Source organism: Brassica napus, chromosome C2, assembly GCF_020379485.1.
Source record: "Brassica napus cultivar Da-Ae chromosome C2, Da-Ae, whole genome shotgun sequence".
NCBI lineage: Eukaryota > Viridiplantae > Streptophyta > Magnoliopsida > Brassicales > Brassicaceae > Brassica > Brassica napus.
Genome location: NC_063445.1, coordinates 57,728,135 through 57,753,548, shown reverse-complemented (window position 1 = coordinate 57,753,548; position 25,414 = coordinate 57,728,135). Strand labels below are relative to the sequence as shown.

The following is a 25,414-nucleotide window of genomic DNA, read 5'->3' as shown; positions in this document are numbered from 1 at the left end:
TTTTTATTGTTGTTTTAAAATTTCTAACCACATTCTACATTTACATTAATGTATGCTAAACTCTCTTTCATGGTATATGAGCATCGTTCAATTTTTTTTATAAATTAATTTAGTAAAATTTCATATACTCCCTAAATTAGTGGACTAAACATTATCAAATCGCTATTCTCTAGAGAAATGGAGACAACAAAGGTTCCAAACTCCTTTGATCATCATCATATATTAGTACATGAGGCAACTATGCTTTAAAGAAATATTTTTATATTTTTTGAATTTTTCTCAAAATCTATGTGTTTTTGGTAAATGCTTTATATATTGAAGCCTATAATCTTTAGTGTTTTTAAAAAAAATTCTAACCACATTCTAAATTTGTATTAATTTATGATAAACTCTCTTTTATGGTACATGAGCATCGTTCAAATTTTTTAATCAATTAATTTAGTAAGATTTCATATACTCCCTAAATCAGTGGACTAACCACTATAAAATCGCTATTCTCTAGAGAAACGGAGACAGTAAAGGTTTCAAACCTATTTAACCATCATCATATATTAGTGCATGAGGAAACTATTCATTAAAACAATATTGTTATATTTTTTGAATTTTTCTCAAAATTTATGTGTTTATCCCTACGAAAACATTGAGTTTTTGGTAAATGCTTTATATACTCAAGCGTATAATCTTTAGTGTTGTCTTAAAATTTCTAACCGCATTCTAAATTTGTATTAATTTATGCTAAATTCTCTTTCATGGTACATGAGCATCGTTCAAAAAAATTTAATCAATTAATTTAGTAAAGCTTCATATACTTCATACGAAAATATTGAGCTTTATGTTAAACGCTCTATATACTGAAGCTCATACTTTTTATTTTTGTGCTGAATTTTCTAATGACATTTTAAATTTGTATTAATGTATGTGAAACTCTCTTTCATGGTATATGTGATCATTCTAATTTTTTATCAATTAATTTAGTAAAACTTCATAATACTCCCTAAATTAATTGAATAATTAATATAAAATCGTTATTCTCTTGGGAAACAGAGACAACAAAGGTTCCAAACCTCTTTGAATATCATCATATGTTAGTGTAGGATGAACTATCCATTAAAAAATATTGTCATATTTTTTGAATTTTTATCCAAATCTAGGTATCGCTATGAATATATTGAGTTTTACGTTAGACGCTCTATATATTGAAGCTTATACTTTTTAGTGTTGTATTAAAATTTCTAACCACATTCTAGATTTGTATTAATGTATTTTAAACTCTCTTTCATGGTACATGGGCATCTTTCTAATTTTTTATCAATTAATCTAGTAAAACTTCATATTGATCCCTAAATTAGTAGACTAACCATTATAAAGAGTGCATCCAATCAACACTGACAAGATTCTGGTGGGATTCAGAACCTGGAAAAAGAAAACGCATGGATATCGTGGGAAAAGATGGCTTGACCAAAGAAAAATGGCGGCCTGAGTTTCAAAAATATATCTACCTTCAATGATGCCTTACTGGCCAAGATTGGATGGAGGATTATAAAGAATCCCACATGTCTACTAGCTCGCTGTCTCCTTGGAAAGTACTGCCAAGCTGAATCTTTCCTTAAATGCCAACCCACATCATCATCCTTGCATGGCTGGAGAAGTGTCTTGATTGGTAGAGACCTCCTGGTGAAGCAACTAGGCTGGATGGTCGGAACAGGAGAGGAGATTAATGTCTGGGATGACCCATGGCTCTCACACTGTGAACAGGTCAGACCAATGGGCCCGGCCCCAGAGGCTCTTCAATCGCTAAAGGTCTCGGGCCTACTCCTGCCAGAGACAAATGAATGGGACTTAGCAAAAATCGAGCTTACTCTACCTTTCCATAAGGACCAAATCCTAAGGATTCGACCTAGCAGGGTGAAAGCAGTAGATGAACTCGTATGGCTGAAAAATACTACGGGAGAGTATTCAACTAGATCAGGTTACCTGATTCAATCGGAAGCTCACACCGCTGAAGCTCCCACAAATCAAGTTGCTGCTCCTGACTGGCTAGCGAATGTCTGGAATGTAAAAAACTTCATATAATAAACACTACACTCTATACATCATACATGCTTTCCTCTCCAAGGCACGTTTCTCAAGAGTAACCGTTAACCAAGGAACCTTCCCTGCACAGCTGCTTTAACCGCTGAGTTTTAAGCTGATTATTTCAAATTTTCCCTCTTTGGGATTATCCTTCAGTTACAAGCGAGTCTCTGCCTCTTACACGCCGGGTTCTTTCCCCGACCCGTGGTCGGAGGGACCGATGCTCCCTTCATCCTTACCGGCGACGACCCTTATGCATAGCTCATGAAACTGTTTCAACTACCATGCAGTCCAAGATCTATCTCTCTACTTGAAGAATCAGATCCTAGAAAAAGCATTTTCAAACAGCTCCCAACCCTCTTTTGTCTTGACAGGAAGAATCATCTTCTCTTACTCCACACCTGTCTATAACCATTACTCTTCTGATCCGTGTGAGAAGTTATGCATCGAAGACTCTCCTATGCAGAGAAAGGGAAAGGTCCAGTGGAGCCACCTCTTCCCCCACGAACAGCTAGAGTCAGAATCCCCTCTTTCGACACATCAGAACTTATCAGAAAGCATGCTCTTACGCTGGTGGGTAGACTAACAAACCCTAAAGTCAGCAAGTCTGGTCCCTCATACCTTCCTCTCTGACCACTGGAAGTGCGAATCTCGACCTATAGGTGCAGACTTGGGCCAAGGCTGCTTCCAATTCCAGTTTGCGTCAGAAAGAGATCTCTTGAAAGTTCTGGAAAACCAACCATATCACATTGGATGATTATCATTCAAAGATGGGAGCCCTCGTTCTCTCCAACCTTCCCAAGCCAGATCCCATTCTGGATTCAGGTACAAGGTGTGCCGTTACATCTATGGTCTGAACAAACCCTATCATGTATTGCTCGTGATATTGGTACTCTGGACTACTCAGAAATCACCAATACAGTCGCTAGAATGAGGGTATATATATTCTATTAATACATTGACTTCTATGAAGAAACTTCAAATGGAACCAAAAATTATCTTCCAGTTAATTTGATATGAGTCCATAGAAAAAGTTACCGGATGGAAGAAGTAGCGGCCATAACATAGGAGATGGTGGTACACTGAGACATTTCAACCAACACTTAAATTAAATCTGCAGTAAAACCCGTGAACCTTTATCTTGTTTATGAAAAGCCAAAAGTCACTAGTATATACATTAAACTGATGCACCCCCGAAAACAAGGACATGGTCGAATGTATCCAAAACATCATAAGGACTATAATGGAAAAAGAGAGATAAAATTCCAAATGTAACTCGCTCAACAGAAAAAAAAAAAGAATAAGGAAGAAGACAGAAAAAAACTGACCTCAAAAGAAATGAAAGTTAAAAAAAAAGGAAACACCACATTCTGGAAGAAGATGATTGCTTCTTTTTTATTTTGAGGTGCGCTTGTGACTTGTGGTCTCTTTCTTCTACTCTACTGGAGAGAGATGAGAAAAATTGACAAATGACATGTCTGGAAAATTTGTCTGTGTCTTAGAAGTCGACTTCCGTTTGTCAAAGAATCACAAGAGAGATTACCAAAATGTCTCATTTACTATTTTTGAAATGTTAACGCGTAAAACGGTCTTGCAGATTCTATTGCTAAAGCCCATCTCTTGTTGAACTCTGGGTCAAGGCCCAACTAGTTTTCACACCACCCTCTTAATGAATTTCAGTTGCCCAAAAAAAAAAAAAAAAAAAAAAATGTTAAGGCGTAAAATTTATTTTTCTTTTTCTTTTTGTATGTCTTCCTCCGAATATCAAAAAGCATACAAAGAGGTGGAGCAATATTCAACTAGTTGTTATAGAAATTATGTGTGTATATATATATAGAGACACCATTACGTACCCAACCCGGTTCTAGTTTGGAAATATATAATTTTATTCAGTTGTTTTTGATACATAAATATTTGCGATGGTTAAGTTTGGTGAGTTTATGGTAAGAAACAAAAGGGAGTATTGGTAATGCTCAACTAGTAGTATTTACTATCTCCCTCTGTTTCATAATAAGTGTCGTTCTAACATTTTTTTCTTGTTACAAAAAAAAAAATTGTTTTACAATTTTAATGCAAATTACATTTATTTTCAGCTGAAAATTAATTAAAAAATACTTTGATTTTATAACTAATTTTATTTATCTCAAATACTATTGGTTAGAGAAGTATAATTAATAACAACTTACATATATTTCTGCTACTTTCTTAATATGTGTGAAAAATGTCAAAATGACACTTATTTAGAAACGGATGAAGTAGTATTTAGTACTCCATTTGTTCCCGAAAGAAAGATTTTATAGAGTATTCACGCTTATTAAAAATATAATAAATATTTACAACTAAATTTATTGTTTATTTCACTATACATTTCCAATAACTATCAACCAATAGTATTTAATTAATTCAAATATTTTCAACTAATATTTCTTAAAAGTATACAAGTTATCAACATTAACTACTAAAAGTACCTTAAAATTCTAGAAAATCTATTATTTTGGGAAAAAAAATAACTCTAGAAAATTCTAGTTTTGGAAACGGAGGAAATAGTATTTACCACACTACTAGTCTCCTCGATTTCGGAAATACTCCATCACGTTTCATATTAAGTGTTGTTGTAGAGAAATTTTTTTTTTTTTAAACAACGTAGAAAAAAATTTTGTTACAAAATAAGTGTCGTTTTCGATTTTCAATGCAAAATTTATTAATTATATTCATCAATTTATTTTTTCTACTGGTTAAAATATGGTTAAGTGTATAAAAAATATACAAAATTAACTATTTCTTTAATCTATGTGCACAAACTCTAAACGACACAAAATAGACAGGAGTAGCGTCGGATATTTACAATATACGAGGTTTCTGTGTACTCATTTTTATCTCACGTATCTTTAGTGATCTTGAAATATGGACTTTGTTTTTAATTTTTAACGGATTGACAAAAAAAAAAAAAAAGAGTACTCGTGTGGATTGATCTTAATACAAGTACGCCAATGGAAGTTTTTGGTGTCAGACGAGTCCCGCACCCGTAATGGTCACGTGAATTGTGAAATATGGACTTTTCGAAATTTGCTTTGCCTTTTGGGTCTTGTTTCACACAGTAGACTGATGACAACATGACCCATCATCGTCATGTTGCTGGACGCACATATTCTTCTGAGAAAATGCTGAATATTGTGTTAACTGAGAAAATGCATGATCATTAAGGCATCTCCTACCCATAACATTATTTTAAGGCATCTCCTACCCATAACACTATTTTGGTGTGAAAACTATACTATTTTAGTGTCAAAAAAGATTTCATCTCCAGTCATAACACCAAATTTTACACCAAAATTTTATTTTTGGTTTTTTATATTATTTAGTTAAAAATTTTATTATTACTTAATATATATATAAATAAAATTATTATGTAATTATACTGCACAAAAATGTATAACACTAAAATATTTGTTTTAAAATAAATTATTATTATTTTTAAATATAATAATATTAAAATAATAAACTAAAATAAACTATTCCAATAACTGTAATTATTTAATTACTATATAATTATTTGTCTATTTTATATGTGTTTATCTTGCCATTGATATTTATTTAATTATATTTTATTAATAAAAGTAAGTGACTAGTGTTTGGCGTTGTGAATAGTAACGCACCAAACTTGGTGCGGTACAATAGTTTTACACTAAAATGGTAAGATTTTTGCTGTTGTGTTGAAAAAAATTTGGTATAAAAATTATACTAAAATAGTATTCTGGAGTTCGGTTGGGGATGGCCTTAGCATCAGGTCACCCAAAAATCGTTAAAGATAGTATTAACAATTTGCACGCCGAGACGTACAAAAATCATATAATGTCATTTTTCTTCTTCTTTTAAATGATTGAATCTTATGTATGGTTACCAAAAAAATCATTATATAATGAAGGTGGAGAAAGATAGAGTTGAATGTGACGTGTCTCTTCATGTTCATGTAGCTTTATTTCCAGAAAAAACAAACAAATAACTAAAGCCAAATTAACAAAAAAGAGATACAAAGAGAAATTTGCTGGTTAGTTGATCCGTCTCCGTCGCGATTAGTGACCACATAAATCGAAATCAAAGTGATTCTTAATATTAGGTCACTGGGTCATATGGCTTTTGACAAAAAAAAAAAAAAAAAAAAAACTAAAGCCATATGACCCAGTGACCTAATATTAAGAATCACTTTGATTTCGATTTATGTGGTCACTAATCGCGACGGAGACGGATCAACTAACCAGCAAATTTCTCTTTGTATCTCTTTTTGTTAATTTTTATTTGAAATAAAATTTCGCATTTTATCGTTGGAATATTTTTCTTGTTGTCGTATTCAATGATAATGTATATTGATGTATATACATTACACATGCGTCAACCCTAAGATCAAAACACACTGTTCAAGATTAAAGAATTCTATCAAAGACTCCTTCTGCCAATTCGACTGTGCCGGCTTGCATGATATTTGACCAAAACATTTCATAATCTCTCATTACACGCTATCAATTATATTTAACAGGAACAGGAACATATCGTCTGTCATTTTCAAAAGTCTATGCAATTAAAAAAATAGAGAAAAATCGATATTCAATGTCAATGAAAACGAGACAACAGTGTGATATTCGAATAAAATTTAGTTAAACTTTACACAAGGAGTTCGAATTTATTCCAAAAGCAAAGTGAAGATGGATTGAAATTACGATAGACAAAAGAAAGAAAAAAAGAGGAGTGGGTAATCTTATACATATTAGAAGAATCAGACATGGAAGCAAGAGAACAAGAGGATGAGACAAGACTTGAGCGACTTGCCAAATGAGTCACCTGTCTTCTTAAACTTGATCATCTTCTTGTTCTTGAACCACTTCCTCTGTTTCTTGGGAGACAAGTCTGCTTCCTCCTCGTAGCTTTTGAACGTGTAGCTTCTGAGATATTTCTGTCTGTTGGATTTGTAAACCTCTGGGCTTATGAATCTAACGTAATCTCCTGGTGACTGAAAGGGTTCGTCCTTGGCACTAATCTTCTCGGATCTCATGTTTTGAACATCTTTCATCATCATTTTTGTTAGGTAATGTATTCTTCTTTGTGGACTATCCTTGAAGAAGTTTTGTACCTTTTTATATATATCGTGGCCTGCTGAAAAAGAAAAAGAATATAAACTGTCCTTTTGCAGATTTAATTAGTCACTGATTAATACGACTTTGTAGTTGGTACAGCGCGCAGGATAATTGTTTTAATTCATTTTTTATTCACTTGTTTATTTCGAAATATTTTACACGTGGAGGTGTAAATGTGGTTTGAATCAGTTAGAGGGATATACGTCACTGGAATACTATAACGTAAAAATAGTCGGTGGACACAGAGATGTGGCCTAAGAGCACCATAGGAGTGCTTAAGTTGATGCTTAGGGGTGGGCCCCACCATAAGAGAGAAAGAAACGTTGCCAAAAATGCTAAATTAAACACCGAGGCTTGCACTGTTTCGCGGACTCCACTGATACGTGGCGGTCCGCGATTGGTTCGTTTTTAATTTTAAATTTTTGTAATCAGAGAAAAAATAATAATAATAACAAGCACTCCAAATGGGTTTATGGTTAAAGATGCTATAAGAGCCGAGACACATTTAATAATATTAATAAAGTACAAATTACAATAACTATTTGCATCTCGGTAATCTTCAATTATTTCTTTAAATTAACCTATTAGCCATTCGATTGTTCCTAGCCACGAAGGACCCTGAATCTGATCCCTGAGAGAGAGAGACTAAGGAGTCTGTGGATAGAAGCGAAGAGAGGCAAATAGACTAGAGGTACTAATTGAGTTTGGTTACAAGAGGAAAGAATAGTCTATGTGTTTTTTGGGCTTTTTGTGTGCAGCCCAAGGGAACGAAGTTTGTGATGATATGTTCTTGTTCTTGTGTGTCTTGAAGCTGATGTGGTAACTGAATGAAAAGTGGACAGTCTCTGATGCGGCCATCAGATCAGCAACTGAACCAGAGGTCAATCCAAAACTCTACTCAACCAGCCAAGGCGCCAGCCAGGACATACGTGCACTAAAAATGTCATATCTTACAAACTAAGAGGGTTTAAATGACAAGGCTAATTTTTATGGATTCTACATTCAAGAAGGAGTCCAGGACAATTGGAATCGGGACAAAGTATTCACGGAGAAAGAAGTTATGAATTTTACAAGTCAGAGGTTTCTCATTTCGTCCATCTGCAAGTATCCAACTTTAGAAGAAAATTCAAGCCCAATGAAGAAGCGGCCTGAAGCAAATCCCATCATAGGAGTCACGAGGAGTTTATCACCTTTTCAGAAAGCCCAAGATCAGGAGAAATGGCCACGGAATTATAAAGTTATGATCCAATCTCCAAAACCGGCCAAACCAGTTCTACACTTGCCTCAATTGGAAGCTAACCGGTTCAATCAGCTTCAAACCAGACATTGGCGACCAGGAGATCTATCTATTTCAGGAAGTCCATCCAGTGGTCCAGAAGTTCATTCCATGCACCAGCCCACATAGGATCAGGAGGATCCTCATTAACCCCAACTTGCCTTATTTGGAGCTTCTTGCCATCCAGCTTCAACAGCTCTTTTTCCTTCAGATTGGGCACGACCTCAGCACATTCCAAACCATCAAGAAGGTTCCCAGTAAGCTTAGTTATCCCCTCAAACCGTCCAGGTTCAAGAAAGATCAGATTCCTTACTTGGAGCCAAAATCCCACAAAAGGCTCCAACAGCTAGTTTCCGATTTTGTTACTTTGCTTGATTTGTTTCCTTTTCTATTTGTTTTAGAACGTTAGGACCTTTGTCTCTGAGCTTATATAAGCTCCTAGACGTCCATTGTAAAGAACACCCTCAATCACCAAGTTAATAAAAAGTTTATTCAGTTTTTATCAAAGATTGTTCTTTGTATAAAATATCGGTGTTTAGGATTCAAAGAGAGATTCTTTGTTGTTCTATTGATTTCGTGAGTCTAGTTTGTTTGTGCAAATCAAACAAGCTCAGTACACAGATTGAGAGAGTCAATCACATCGTTTCCATCATCCATCAGATTGAGAGATTCAATCAACCATTCATCCGCAAATCCACTTCAATCCATCATTTGATCAAGCTGAGAGTGATACACATCCAGCAGCTTGATTCCGCCATAACTATCCTTTCTATCTCTTTTATTTGTTCATTTTATTCATATCATAAACCGCATCTCTTTTTTTTTTTTGCATTGGTTTCAGGTTTACAACCTTCATCTCATTCATATCGCCCACCCGATCATACTTTTGGTCGAACCATCCAAGCTTCCATCAACCATCTTGCCATCCCTGATTTCCAGCCTGCAACAGTCTCTCCCGGTCCAGACCCAGAAGTCTTGCTCTTATTTGAAGCTGAATTTCCTTCATAACAACTTGAGAAGGCTTGCTTAATGAATTATGAAATCTGGAATTTCGCTCCTTCCATAAAATAGATCACTGCTTGAAATATTAGAAGAACAAGAGGCTTCAGTTCTCTGCAAATTGCCGAGTACCTCAGCCAAGCCTCCACATCTTCAAAGGAAAGCGGTGGGTTCAGTCTTGATTGGTCGAAAAAGGAGCTCCACACTTCTCGAGAGAAGGAACATTCAAAAAATAAATGATTCCTAGTTTCATTTTCATCACCACACAACATACAACCTGGTGGAACCTAAATGCCCCATGAGCTTAGACGATCTCTAGTGGCCAGACAATCTCTGAACGCAAGCCAAGCAATGAATGCATGCTTAGGGATTTTTTGTTTGAACCAGACCAAAGAAAACCAAGTCACCGGGATTTCAATAGGATTTAGGAAATTCCAAACCTTGGAGGCAGAAAACCTATCTGGTGAATCATGAGGGGAGTTCCTCCATATATAGAAGTCAGGCTCTGAAGAATTCAGAGAAGGGAGCGGAGAAGGCATGCACGAGCGTAGCAGAGCTAGAGTCGGATGTCTGCTGCGAGAAGCAATCCACCGTCCTTCATTTAACGCCTCAAAGACATAGGCAGAAAAATATATTCCTGAGACTAGCGACCCTGAGGGTCCCGTTAGATGCAAAAGAGAACCCATCCCAGTCCAATCATCCAACCAGAAGAGTGCATTCCGGCCAGACATAACGGTGCAGGTTATAAATTGTCTTGTTGTGTCCCTATGATCCATTAAACTCCTCCAAATCCAACTTCCAAGATTAGTGAAATCATCAACCCAAAACAAACGCTCTCCAAACCTATCTGTCTCTTTGGTTTGAAAATTTTCAGCTTCATTAGCCAGGTCCATCTTCATCTAGCCTGCTTCACTTGGGTTGTTTTGCTCTTTCACTTTCTTGTATCTTTCTTTCATCTTCTTCTTTTTTCCTTTATTTTGTGCTGTAAAGCTACCCTGAAAAGAAAAATCATGAATGAATAAGTACTTATAAAAAAAAAAAAAAGTTTGTGATGATAGATCTACAATGCATAAAATCTTCGGTCACAGACTTTTGGATAGTTACGAATTGCTACAATTTGCATATGAAAATCCGTGAATTCTTTGAAGGCCAACTTCTTGAAATTTGAGAAAGAGTGAATCTTTTTGTTCAAAAAAAAAGGAAAGAGTTTCTCCTCTTCTAGTGTTGAGAAACAAGATTTGAATAAATATGAAGAAAAAGAGAAGATTGTGAGTAGACAAACAACATCCCTTAAACTTTTGTATAGACTGCTTTCTTCTTTTGTAGTATTTGCTCTTTCTTCATGTTTTCAACAATTTCTTCTTTGTTTTTCGGAGAATTAAGTTGGACACTTCCAACGGTCTTGCGTGTTATACAAAAATGTCTTCTTAGTGCAATTAGTTGTAAGTTATGCTTTGATGGCGAAAACTTTAGCCATGCACATGCCAGCAGCATTTGACCACAAGTTCGTCTTGTATTTCTTAAGATTGTTATGAGAAAGTCCTACATTGAGTGGTATAATGGTTCTTGTTGGGCAATTTATAAGTGATGTGTGACAATCACTCATTCTTGATTTAACTTTTGGGGTGTGAGTCAAACCTATTAATAATTTTTTTTTTGTCGACAACATTACAGACTCATATTGACTCTGTAAACCACACCGGGAGATGTTGATCCATGTGAACGACGAAAGACGTTTGTGTCCTGACACTGCGTGCTAGGTTATCCGCCTTTGTATTTTACGTTCTTGGTACATGAATAATCTCTTATCGTATGAAACTCTCTTTCGGACTCTTAATATCTTCCAAATAACTTGCAAAAGCTGGCCATTCTTCTGGTTCCGAAACCATCTTCACCAATTGAGAACAATCCGTTGCAAACGTAACCTGAAATTGTCATAAGTTTCTCATACATTCCATAGCCCATATTAGCGCCTCCATCTTTGCATGCAAGGGAGTTAGAGTAGCCCGTACATTCCTTGCTCCCATCAGTCCCTCAAATCTTTCTAAAGTACTGAACCAACCCTGACCAGAGAAAATATCACCCTCTTTCCATGATCCATCTGTAAAACACCATCGTCCGGGAATTGACGAAAGAGTCGTAACCTGTACATGTGTTCCCGTTTTCTGTTCATTCAAAAGTTGTGCCTCTGCCCAGAGTGTGGATTCCCTTTCTGCCAATTTAAGAGTGTCCCTAGGATCCATATCCAAATTACTAAAAACTTTATTATTTCTTCCTTTCCAAATATACCATAGTATCCAAGCAAACTGATGATCCTCCATCTGTGGAACAACTCTTCAAAAAAGATGATCCATATTCGTAAAAAGAGAACTCGTTGGGAAAATGACTGGATTTGTTGGAATCTTTGAAAGAGCCCAAACCTGAAGTGCTGGAGGACATTCAAAAAACACATGGTTAATCGACTCCTCATCCGCTCCACATCTTGCACAACATATATCTCCTTGCATCCCTCGCGCCTGCAGATTCTTCTTAACTGCTACACACCCTGATACCAATTTCCAAAGAAAATGTTTTATTTTTGGTGGGCACCGGATTTTCCAACAAAATGCCTTCAGAACATCAAATGTAGGTCCCATCAATAATGGTGGTCGTTCCCTATCTGGGTAGATCCGCTCTACTTGGTATCCTGATTTAACCGTAAATTTTCCATTGTTTGTGAAATGCCATCCTTACCTATCGACCATCTGATTTCTGCTCAATGGTATACATTCTATGATTTTCACATCCTGTGGATCTACCAAATCCCGTAGGTCCTGCGAATTCCATCTTCGCGAAGTGGAATCAATAAGTGAGTCCACTGTAAGGTCTGGATACAAATTGTGTTGATTTTTATTGGCTGGTCTCGGGCGAGTGGTTGGGAGCCAAGGATCGTTCCATGCAGATATAGAAGATCATGTTCCCACCCGTTTAATTAGTCCTTTGCTTACCAGAGATCTAGCAGATACAATACTCCTCCAGCCATATGACGGAGAGTATGAACGGATCGGTTCAAGGGGTGAGGCATGCCTATAATACCTACCCTTGAAAACTCGAGAGAATAAAGTGTTTGGCTTCTCTATCAGCCTCCATAACTGCTTACCAAGCATTGCGGTATTGAAATCAGTTATATCCTTAAAACCTAAACCCCCGTCTTCCTTACTGACACATATTTTGTCCCATGATTTCCAATGTAGTCCTCTTGAACTACCACCAGGACTCCACCAGAATTGTGCTACAGCACTCGTCAATTTTTTTTTGGTTGCCTTAGGTAATCGATAACACGACATCGTATGGTTCGGCAATGCCGTAATCACTTATTTAATTATCACTTCCTTTCCTCCTTTTGTGAAAAACTTAAAAGTCCAACCATTGACCCTATTATTTAGACGATCCTGCACAAAGCCGAGAACTTGAATCTTAGAACCTCCAACATTTTCCGGTAATCCTAGGTAAGATCCCATTCCCGCCAAATTCTGTATACCCAAAATAGCTCTTAGCTTCTGCCTGGCCGATTCCTCAATCTTATGTCCAAATTGAATCGAAGACTTTTCAAAATTTATCAGTTGACCTGAAACCACCTCATACTCCTTTAAAATCCTGAGAATAGTGTGACATTCTTCCTTTTGAGCTTTGTAGAAGAACAAACTATCATCCGCAAAAAGCAGGTGGGAAATCGGTGGACATGCTCTGGCTACCTTAATTCCTGTTAATTGTTTCCCTCTCTCCGCCTTTCTGATATTTGCAATGCCTCAGCACACAAAATAAATAAATATGGGGATAACATATCTCCTTGTCGTAAACCTCTCTGTGGCACAATGAGCCCCCGTGGTTGTCCATTTAGGAGAATCCTATATTGAACCGAGGATATGCACTCCATCATTAATTTAATCCAATGCTGGTGAAAACCCATCTTCTGCAGTAATGCTTTAATAAATTCTCATTCTATCCTATCGTACGTTTTACTCATATCCGTTTTAATTGCCATATACTTTTCTTGACACGCTTTAATTGTCCTTAATCCATGAAACATTTCTCGAGCTATAAAAATATTGTCAGAGCGCCCTGCCACAATTGCTGATTGAGTCTCCGAGACGAGAGAGGGTAAATATATTTTCAACCGTTGACACAAAACCTTCGATATTATTTTATACCCTACATTACATAGACTGATTGGTCGCAACTCCGTCATCCTTGTAGGTCTTTCTGTCTTTGGAATCATACAGATATTAGTAACATTTAACCTTGAATCCATTTCACCGGAGACCAGAAAATTATTCACCATCTCTACCAAATCACTCTTAATAATATGCCACGAATGTTGAAAGAAAAGAGTTGTCATGCCATCCGGTCCTGGTGTTTTTTCTGGATGCATCATAAATAGAGCCTCTCTGACCTTATCCTCAGTCGCCATTCTCAGTAACCATCGATTCATCCGAGGAGTAATCTCCGGTGTTATCTCAGTAACCTATTAATAATATGATATGAGAGTCTGTGAGTTGGTTCACTAGATAGTAACATGTATAAAAATATTTTAGCAAAAAACAAAACAAAAAAACATGTATAAAATTCATATTGTTATGGTATTTCTGAAATATTTGGTTTGAGAGATTTCCATTAGACCGTTTCATACTTACATCTTAAAAAGTTGTAACTGGTGAATATAAAATGAAATTAGTAGAATGAAAAGAAATAAAATATAAAAAACTGAATACATTTCTTTCTATTTATTTATGTTCTAAATAATAATATAATGATTTTTCGTTAATTTTTATAATTTTTTATTGATGGAATAAACATTCCATTTCATTCATTATAAATGGTAAAAAAATATTAAATAAATGAAATAAAAAAATTCTATATTATTTGATTATAAAAATTGACAATCCAGTTGCAATCTTATTAATTAGAATATCTCACATTCCACAAGAGTTGTGGAATGATGATACTTAGAGCAATATATAAATGATGTGATAATCCTTCATTCTGAATTAGCATTTGGATGTGGACTACACCCATTAATAATATATTCAGTTATGATCAGTCTCCATATCTCTTTACGTGCAAATTTTTAGGAGCTCCTTGGCATGCCAAGCGAGTCTCCACTAGAGATTAAAATTCTCTCTCCAAGCGAGTACAACTCTCTCTCTCTCTCTCTCTCTCTCTCTCTCTCTCTCTCTCTCTCTCTTTATATAGCTAGGTGCAAACCAAAGTGTGTTTTGTGAAAAAGAAAAGATCCTTCTAAGTTTATTTAATCTCTATAAAACTTTTAGACGTTTATACTTGTAATTGGTATCCGAATTAGAAGATAATCAACCAACAAAAATATTACGATCAACAACGACCAGATTTAGTAAAGTCTGGACGATGCATCTTCTGTAGCTTGGTAAAGCGGTCGATATCGAAATCAAGCTTTTTAATCAACCGTTTCTGCTTGGTCTGGAACCGGCTTTTGTAAAACCCTTGGAAGGTAGGTTCCTTTGCGGTTCGGATGAAGAAGGCGTAACCAGCCATGAAATACGTGGAACTTACGTAGTAGCATATGGGCTCCATCACGTCCCAAGACAGTTCCCAAAACGTCAACCTAAAAAATCCAATCGTTTGGGCCACAGCAAAGCCTAGTCCGGCCATTAACTCTCGCCGCACCATATCATCGGCTCTTTTGTCGATATCTGCTTTTATAATCTCAAGTTGCTCGAACTCTTGTATTGTCGCAGCGTCGCGAGTGGGTTCGTTTGTCGGAATTAGGCCAGCCACGGCGCTTGTTAGCTATACAAAATTAAGAAAAATATATATATATTAGATTTTTAATTTTTAATCAGCAATTTAATTGTAATTTGGTGTGTAAATGTGCATGCATGCATGCTTAGGAAATTACCTCTTCGGGTTTAAGGCAGACGAAATTTCCCAAAACGATGACGTTTCCAGCTTGGTCGAGCATATTGGCGACCCGGTTACCTTGTTCAGGATCCGAACTGTTTTCTCCGCATACTCGGACAAACTCCGACAACGGAACCCAGTTTTTCCCAATCTCTCTCAGCTTCGATTTCACCATCTCCATTTCCGCTGCTCTCATAAGCTTCTTCACGTCATCCACCGTAACCGCCGGGAAATTTGACGGAGACGTCTTCTCCGGCGTCGGCGGCGGTAACATCTCATCAAGGCGAAGCCGATTGTTCGATAAAGTCAGCTCCCTGAGTTTCTCCATCAGATTGCCCCCTCTTGGAACAAAATCCGGCGAGGAAAAGGCCTTCTTGTGGAGAAATCTCCGGCGGATTCCAGAATCTCCGGCGTCAGGAGTAATGCCCGGTTTGGTCGGAGGACGCATTCGGGTAAGACCCGAGATCCGGGAATATGTTTTGGAAATGTTGAAGAGATTTCGAACTAGTGTTTTCTTCGACGACATCGTCGATCTCTAAAGCTACCTACGGTTTTAGAAAGAGACAGAACAGAGAAAACAGGCTTTGTATTTTGGTCTGAGATTGAAACTGAAGATTTGAACTTCCTTTTATAGGTATCATCGTTGGTTCAGACAATGACGCAAACAAACTGGAAGCAACAGTATCTTTATCGCACCATATATATATTTTAACACGACAATTACACATAGGCGTTGCTTATCTATTTCTCGCCTTATTAAACTATTTTAAACGTTAGTTATGATACAGCTAACTATATACTCTATTTTAATTAACGTGCCTAATAAACGCATCTATAGCTGACAAAGCAAAACGAATAGATAGAAGATAGGACCATCTAATATTGATTACCTATTAGTGCAATAACGCATTTGGTTTATTCCTTGGTGTGAATACACTCGATAGACATCTCTGATATTTTTAAAATATAAATCATTGAAGAAGGAAGAATTTCGTTCGCATTTTTAAATCATGCAGGCATAGTAATAATAATATATATGATTAAAACGTTAACACGAAATTATTTAGATTAAAAAGAAAGAAAAAAATCCTCGTTTTTGGCGAGTTTGGATAATTAAATTGAACAATTCTCTCATGAGAGCAATATATGAGCACAATAAATATTGAGATTTAATCGTTTAGTCATGGGAATTACATTAGAGCATACACGTTTGTAATATTCTAATAGATATCTTATGATTAAACAAAGTATAAAATAGTACAAAATAAGATTAAAATTTTATCTGAAAACTTTTTTAAAATATATTTATGACACATGCATGTGTTTATTCTAAAGGTTTCCTTTTTATATTAAATTATAACTAAAATAAAATAAAATAGTGATAATTGTACAAATGAGATCGTTGAAAATTTTGCAAATGAAAGATTATGCCACGAATGAAAATGTTTTTATATCGGTTTAGCTAAGGCTAAGCTTCCGACGTCATGAGTGAGTCGCCACGCATTGCCGTCCGATCTTTGGAGAAAAGGAAAATCTTGCTGACACGCGAAGTCTTTCAAGAACTACTAAAATATTCATCTAAATCATCAAATTGAAAACCCTTATTTATAATTATACGAAATCTCTTCAATACTCTAAAACAAAATTTTGATAAAAAAATGTGTATTATCCTTTAGAATGCGGTGTTCCATAACACGTAGATTTAGATAAGTGCAAGCATCACTTCTGTATAATTGTAGGGTATAATTGTAGGCTGATTTTAAAAAATGCGGTGAGTTCTTTTTCAAACATTAAGCCAAGGAGGAATATTCCAGTAGTGGATTACGAAGACACGAGAGAACATATTCCTAACGTAATAATGTATTGTTCGAGAATATGCAGTCATCATCTTCACAAAAAAAACAATTCTTAGTGGAAGGCAACGATATGTATATATGTTTATGAGCAACATTGTCAAATGTAATCTGTACATAAATATTGTAGTTAATTGTAAGAAGAGAGTGTTTATAATAAGAAACTAGAGTATAGCATAGTTCATCGAATAATTATTTCGGGCTACTTTAACGTAAAACTGAGGTACGTGTGTGTTTGAGAACAATTTGACCTGCGTGTCGTCGGAGAATCTCACAATTAACACACACCCCAAGAAAGAAGAATGGAAAACACAGAATATGTGAGAAAGGAGGAGCAGTTGAGTAGCTAATAAATGAGTGAGGACACACGTAAACAAGTGGCCACGTAAACGCAAGAGGAGAGTTTGGAATCGATGAGTGTATGTGCATAAGAGAGTGTTGGGGAGTTGATATCTAAGGAGGGTTTCTTTGCTTTTTGTTTTTAGTTTACCAACCAAAGCTCTCACGAGAGGATCCAACTACTTTAAATTTCTTGTGGGGTCATTGTTTATGTGATAAATAACAAAGAAGGGTTGACTCTTTGCTTTTTACGAAGCAACCTTCCCCAGCTGAGTGAACGTTACTGTTTTTATTCACCCACCCACTCTCCCTTTTCTTGACCGTTAATTTTTATATATTTTTTCCATATTACCAAGTAAGTTGTAACCGATTCTTTTCCCTACTTTTTCAGACGGGTGGACAATCAGTTATTTCAAATACAATAATATTGTCAATATTTTTATACCCGATCTTTAGGTGGGTGGGTAATCAGTTATTTCAAATGGGCAAACTATAGATAGTATAGCAGGCCTGGAAAACCTAACTTAAAAGCCTATAACCAATTATACAAGCCCCAGTCTTAAGTGAACAACCTGCTCGATGGACATCCATTGCTAACATTTTTACAAGTTCCCGAGTCTTAAGTGAACAACCTGCTCAAACGACATCCATTGCTAATTGTTTTACAATTGTGGTATAAATTGTAACTAAAATTATGATTTGCCATATTGTGATTGGTGATTTTAGATATGTAGACACTTTTAATGGTTTATTTACCAATTTTTATAAAGTACAAATTTGTTTTTATAGAGCGATATTTATTAATATTTGTTTGAAATTTATAATAATTTTAAACTTATAAAAATAGAATTTATTCCTTTACATTTTTATTTTTATGAAACTTTATTTAAATAAAAATAGAATTTTTTGATTTTCTATATATGTTTATGTGTGTTTATAAAACTATATTCTTTTTAATTATTACTATCTAGTACTTATTATTCATAAATTTATAAATTGTGTTTATAATTATACTTGTTGAATTGTACGAGGTGTTTGACGTTTTCCTCTAATTGTGTTTTGAAATTTGTATTGTTATGTTGTCTCTATAACACTGGTTTAGCTTTCTAAATCGGTGATAAATTTACAGTAGTTGTCGTGTTCAGAAAAACAATTTTTTTTTACAGTAGTTAAGATTATATGATATTTATGAAAAAGTATGTGGATTGCAGTGAGTGACCTGCCTCGGTCATACTTATATATTTTTTACCAAGGGGAAAAGGGAACAGAGAAAGGTTGTAAAATTACCGCTAACATAAAATAGGTGGAGAACAAAACAAAGGTTGAAAGTGTTTGACTAAAGCTTGTTCGCGAAATAAAAGGGACTCAAAATTGAAATGTTACATTCTTATCGTCTAAATATGAAGATGTCTGGCTTACTTTATGAGACTGGAGAACCAAATTAAAGGCATTTTCTACTTATGGTAGAGATAGACGAAGCTGAAGACAAAGAAACCAGCCATCTGCATTGAAACACACACAAAAGATAAGCTCCTTTATCAGTTATGTGTGAAAAAAAAGAGAATCTGCATATATCATCATTGTTATTTTTACTGTCACATGTCTTTTTGTCTAGAAAGTCAGCAAAAACTCGAAAGAGATAGTTTACTCACCTGCTTTGAAAGAGATAATGTAGTGTAGCCGAGCTTTTCATATTCAATTCCTTAAACTGGAATACACCATACACATCAGGAACCTTGAAAGATGTATGAAACATGTCTTGCAAAGTAGGCAACACAAAGCAAGCTGAGTTGTAAGAAAAAAAGAAGAGAAGACTATGTTTTGGAGCTCAGAAATTAAGTCACCTTCTTGTCTGTTGACAAGGTTTTCAGGACATATGGGCACATCATCAGCTACATACGGTTCCCAGCTCTTCCGTGACCCACTCCAGTATCTCCACCGAAAATTCCTGCCATGAAATGACACATTATAAGCTTTGCCGCAGATTCACACTAAATCACCCGGCTATTAAAGGACAGAAAACTTTGGGAGAGTCGGAAGAAGTAGAAACCATACCAGGTCATCCTTAATCCTATATATTGGTGGCTCGTCTGCTTCTCCAACCCTGTGGTGTACAAGACTACCAGCCTGCACAAATGAAGGTTAAAGTGGTGAGTAATTAAACAAACAATCTCTATCTAACAAGGTTTATAGGAGAGTGTAAAAAGACAATGCATATACCTTCAGATGGCCTCTTTCGTGGAAGACCCATTTGCTTAGTTCAGTCACAAACTGTTCGTTGCCAGATTTGTGGAAAAAGTTTTACATATGATCATCAGTTAATCTTCTTTCAAAACAAAATAAGATATCTATCATTGTTAAAAAAAAAACATAGATCTTTGTAGCAAGAAACAGGCATGTTCATGGACTCACCAGATTGTTTGAAGGGTTCAAAGAATGTGCACGGGAGCCTGTAATCCGAAAACCATACACATCATAATGAACAAGAGAGGAGCAGGGAGATAACCGAGGGGAAGAAGAAGCAGACCCGACGAGACGACGATCGTAGTAGTTAACACGAGGCGTTGACGACCATCACGTCTTCAACAAATTGCTCGAAACATTCCCCAGACATTTTAAAAACTACGGCCCATATATCAGGAAGCGGACCCACAAAATCAAAGAAACCTGAACCCATAGAAGCCTAATAAGGCCCACTCCAGTTGTTGTTGGATAAAAAGAAGACCGGCTTCTTTCTCATTCCCACAAATCTTATCTTCGCTAGAGACATGTTCTTAAACCTGATCCAGCACGTACCACGTTCTGTAATTTTGTACGAGACTACAGTTTGGATTAATAATGTTTATATATACACGTGGACGATGGGATCCATGTGACACTTTAATTTTAGTACGGGTCTCTTTATACTAATGTTAATTTATGCAAGACTTAGAGCATGATTAAGAGAGGATTTTTAGGGTGAGGTTCTTAGCGGAATATAAGAACCCGTCTCTTAATTTTCAACTAAAAAAGCTAAGAACCGGCTCTTAAATAAGAGATTTAAGAACCGGCTCTTAAATAAGAGATTTAAGAACCGGTTCTTAGCTTTTTTAGTTAAAAGTTAAGAGACGGGTTCTTATATTACGCTAAGAACCCCATCCCAAAAACTCCCCATTGATCATGGTCTTAGTTTCTTAATCACGGCCAAGTAGACAACACTTGGTGATGCTTAGTAACTTTAATTAATCTTTACGGTAATAGACAAACTTTTCCAAACACAATTTTTGTTTTTTTTTGGTAAAATGTTAAGATTATATTATCAAATTTTCATTTTTTTACAGAAGAACATAGACACAAAATAGCAGAGTGCAAGAATTAAAACTAAACAGAGCATCTAAAGCATGGTATAACTTTAAACAAAAGAAGATGATGTCCGGAAAGGGACTGATGTTAATACAAATTTGTACATACTGAATTAGTTTTATGCATTAAAAGTATTGTCTAGTCTATATATGCAAGACTCAAATAAATACTATAAAACCGATTTTGCAGTTGCTCAAATAGTAAAGATTACATATAAAATAATAGCGAAACGACTCTAATTTATATTCAACTCTGAGATTTATGTAATATAAATATATTTTAAAAGCGTGCAATCTGACTTTTAGTCTGTATTTATCTTTTTAAACATCCGATTTATGTAATATAAGTTAGTCTGTATAAATTAGTTAACTATGACGTTTTTGACTGAGTCTCGGTTATTATTTATTCGATTGTTTAAACATTTAACCGAGTCAGTCCAATATAGCATTCCCTGGGTTCCCAATAAGTTCACATTGGGGAATAATTAATTACTAAAAGAATCCCCTAAATCGTGGCGTAACCTAGGGGCAACCACTTGTCAATTTTAGCCATTAAGGAGGTTAAGGTTGTGAGTTGTGACATTCGCATTTTTTAAGTTTGCTGAACCATCAGATTGCTTTTAGTATTTGCTGGTAAAATGGTCAAATGTGAATTAATCTTGATCTAAAAAAAGATAGTGTATGAAAAACTACAGATCGAATCTTGTATATCATGGTTTTGGATATTAGGTTAAGTTGTCCATATCCTTGTAGCACTTGCATCAAAATACTCTTACTGCATAAGTTCATTAGCGGTAATCAGTCGCCAGCACGATCATAATATAATAGGATAGTTATAGTACGAATTTGTTGATTGATAAGCTTTTGATTAATTAAAAGAAAGCAAAAACGTATGGAATCTTTCTACCCACTTATCTATCTGTTACGCAAAACTGAGAGTTGGAAGTACGGGAAACAAGGAAGGCAAATGTTGGGATAAACATGACATTTAATTATTTTAATCATTTTGCTTTAGTGATGATTAATTCGGATTAGTTTTTTTAAACATACATTATTATATAACTAAAAAGGACAAATTAATCGGAAGTCCCAACTCAAAAGCATATGATAAAAGGAATCTATCCCGGGCCATATGCGCATCTTCTTTCCCATTGATCAATAAGAAGTATTTTCTCTCCTTTTCCTCCTGTGAATGTAAATCTACACCTCTATGAATATAAAAAATAAACCCTAGTTAACGACTGTATGATTTTATCGTTACTTGCAAACTAGAGTTTGACATTGTTGCTTGGGTCTGAATGCCTATCTCACATTTATTACAACTTGTCTTTAATCCCATATTAAGACAAGAGTAAACAAACCTACGCGAACTCCAAATCTTATCCATATAAAAAATTTAAACATTACATATGCCACTAAACTAAATTACTTTACCTACATATCCACCCACATAAAGTCTATCAAAACCACATATATCGCTTAATGGCTAAGACAATAGAGTGTACAAATTCAAGGTGGTGCATGTATCTCTGTCTTTTTGGGTGATTTTATTATGTTTTTCTTTATAGATTCGACTTTAGCTTTTGTGTGATAATGTTGTAAATGCGACTAACGATCAACTTAGTTATGTCAAACATAAATAAACATGGACTGGTATTTTGTAGCCTCAACTTTGAAGGTATTTCCATACCGTGTTGTTACCCGTATAGAGTTTTTGGGGGTTTTAAAAAGTTCGTTATATATGAAAGGAAACTTCTGAAGTCAAACGATATAATATCAATTGAGCAATTTTCACCAACCATACGTCTTTTTATAATATTTTGGATCTGGCATGGATCGATTTCCCCCACACAAAAAAAAATATTTCCCAAAAAAAAAAAATTGTTTCAAAATATACATAATTTTCATATTTCATTGTAATTTTTTATTTATTGGATGTTGTGTAATCAATTAAATAATATTTTTTTAATAATTAGTTGAATTTATTAATTAGATATTTTGAAAAGGTAACAAAAAGTATTTACGTTATTCCTCCTAAACACACTCATTCATTCATTTGTATTCTATACATTGTACATGTGTAAAATTCAGTTATTTTATACTATAAGAGGATGGTTTTATATAATAAAAAAACAAGATTCAATATTGGGGTACTAATCAGTAATCAATAACCAAACCCACTTTAATGTTGAAAAAAACACAGAAAAAATAAACAAAATGCAATCGGTAAAAGTCAAACAAAGATGGAGGAGGAATCTGTAGAAAGGAGAGGCCCGGAGAAGGAAGGAACGTGAGAGGACACGTGGCAGAAGTAGAAGTGTGACCCAAGGAAAAAGGAGTATTAGGGAGACGACACGTAACAAAATTAGTAAGCATGCCCATGTGGCCTCTAAATTTACATCACTCCTTTCACTTGCGTGGAACTCGTCCTTGTCAGCCACTTTCATTCCTTCCTTCGTCATTATTCTTTTAATAAGTACTTACTTACATTAATAGTAGGATAACTATTTGTTTGTGTAAATAAAAACAAGTAAACAACAACTTCAATCTCGTTTATGTAAACATAACCGGAAAACTTGCAACATAACCGGTTATGTACACCTCTTATCTGATCTTGATCGTACGTGTAATCCATACCATATTATTATTACATGCATGTGCTTCCACATTAACAAATACCGTTCTTTCACGAAACTATCTAAGTTTTATCTACAAACACGTTCGAGTTGAGATATACGTGTGTATATATATCTAGATTAAGCGAATCAAATTATAGAATGCGACGTAATAAACTTGTATAAGAGACAATATGATGGCCCGACAGTGGACACCATTTATAAAATCACATTTATACGTCTGGAAAAGAACTTTAACATATGTGAGTTGTATGATGTGTCTCCCTCCTATTGTGAGAATAGCTATGGGGGGACTGGGGAGGGGGACATACAACCAACAGAACTTTATCCGTTTCATATTCTAATTGGATGAAGAAAATCAAACTTACATTACCCGAATATCTTAATTCAAAATATCAAAGACGACATGGTTATATCGAGATAAATCTTTTATACATGGTTTAAATTAGATTTTACAGTCTAACTCATCTTTAATCTCTTGCGCCTTCAAGTCGTATTTTGGTAAAAATAAAATAAAATACCGAGTTACGTGAAATATTTTTGACACTTCGATGATCTCTTATTGTTTTTTAACCTGCAAAAAAAGTACAGTAGCTAAGTTGAATTTTATCGTCGTCCCCTTTTGAAGGCCTCGTGAACCTCACGTGCATAGCCGTCACTCAATGTCGGAATAAACTTTCCTTATCTTCTTCTGCGAACTATTTATTTCTTCCTAATTATATACCTTCCTATGATTCCTGTTCGTTTCCTAGTTCTTTCGCATTACACACCTAAAAAAGGCACACTCTATAACCTTTATTCTGTTTTTTACCAAGTGTCCATTTTTCTACAATGAAAGTGTAGACTACTATTTCTTTTCTTTTTAACAACATGTACTATTTAAAACCTACAATCATGTCAACTATATATATATATATATATATATATATTTGTTTGGAACCCCTTAAAAGCAGGCGCAATGCATGTTAAAGGAATATACAAGTTCACAAAGCCTTCGTTGAATTTGTATTTGGCTTAGTATGCGTATCATTTAGATATATTTTCCTTACAACTTTGAAATACTTTTATGAAATATGACCGTAGGTCTCACACACCTTTAACGTTCGATGATACGCGCAAGTCCCAAAATATTTATGTTTTTAATTTAAGGTAACATGATTCTATATGAATTTTGTCTTCCGGCGTTATGATAATTTATGACAGAAGAAATTCCGTTAGCCTGATGAACAGAAGAGTGTTTAGTGGTTAGCATGCGCATACGTACAACGCAAAGGAGGTCATGTTCAGTTAATCGCACCGCGGATTATTATAACACTCTTGATGAAGCAAAATTCAGAATGATGATGTTTCAAATAAATTAGTAAAAAAAGAAAATCCGGGAAGATTCGTGGTTATAGATTTATAGTCACTACATAGTAGGTAGTGTAAAATAATACTCAGTAGGGAAAACGGGAAAAGGAGGAGAATATTGCTTTTCAAATGGAAATGAGTGGTCTCGAGCTCCGAAAACAAAGAAAAAAAAATCCCTATAAAATTGACTAATTAACGGTATGCTAAAACAAGCAAAGACAAAGACAGTTTGTGTATACAGATTGTAGACAAACATGAATTATATAAAAGACAAAACACATTAATATCCAATAGTTATCACATGATCGAATCACTTGATACTTCAGAATTTGGTCGCCTTCGGGATCCACACCACGTCTCTTGTCCTGAATAGTCAGCCACCTTATTTCTATGTTTTACAACTTCCGTTATAATGAAAATAATGATGAAATGCGGGTTTCCTCTTATTTTCTTATCATAACGAGAATTCATTACACATCTTATATCTAAGAGCATGAAAATA

The 25,414-nt window shown here is 35.1% G+C and overlaps 1 protein-coding gene and 1 long non-coding RNA gene across 2 annotated transcripts; both read right to left on the bottom strand.

Moving 5' to 3' along the window:
* Nucleotides 1-1,170: 1,170 nt before the first annotated feature.
* Nucleotides 1,171-4,141, bottom strand: LOC125581606. Its single transcript, XR_007319216.1, has 3 exons — nt 1,975-4,141; nt 1,500-1,815; nt 1,171-1,413 (listed from the first exon to the last, which is right to left on the bottom strand). It is a non-coding gene; the product is annotated as an uncharacterized LOC125581606 (long non-coding RNA).
* A 10,215-nt stretch (nt 4,142-14,356) lies between these two features.
* On the bottom strand, nt 14,357-16,062 carry LOC106426375 (calcium uniporter protein 3, mitochondrial). The gene is made up of 2 exons (XM_013867095.3): nt 15,392-16,062; nt 14,357-15,282 (listed from the first exon to the last, which is right to left on the bottom strand). The coding sequence occupies exons 1-2, from the start codon at nt 15,917-15,919 to the stop codon at nt 14,848-14,850; spliced, it is 963 nt and encodes a 320-aa protein (XP_013722549.2). The 5' UTR covers nt 15,920-16,062; the 3' UTR covers nt 14,357-14,847.
* Nucleotides 16,063-25,414: the final 9,352 nt, after the last annotated feature.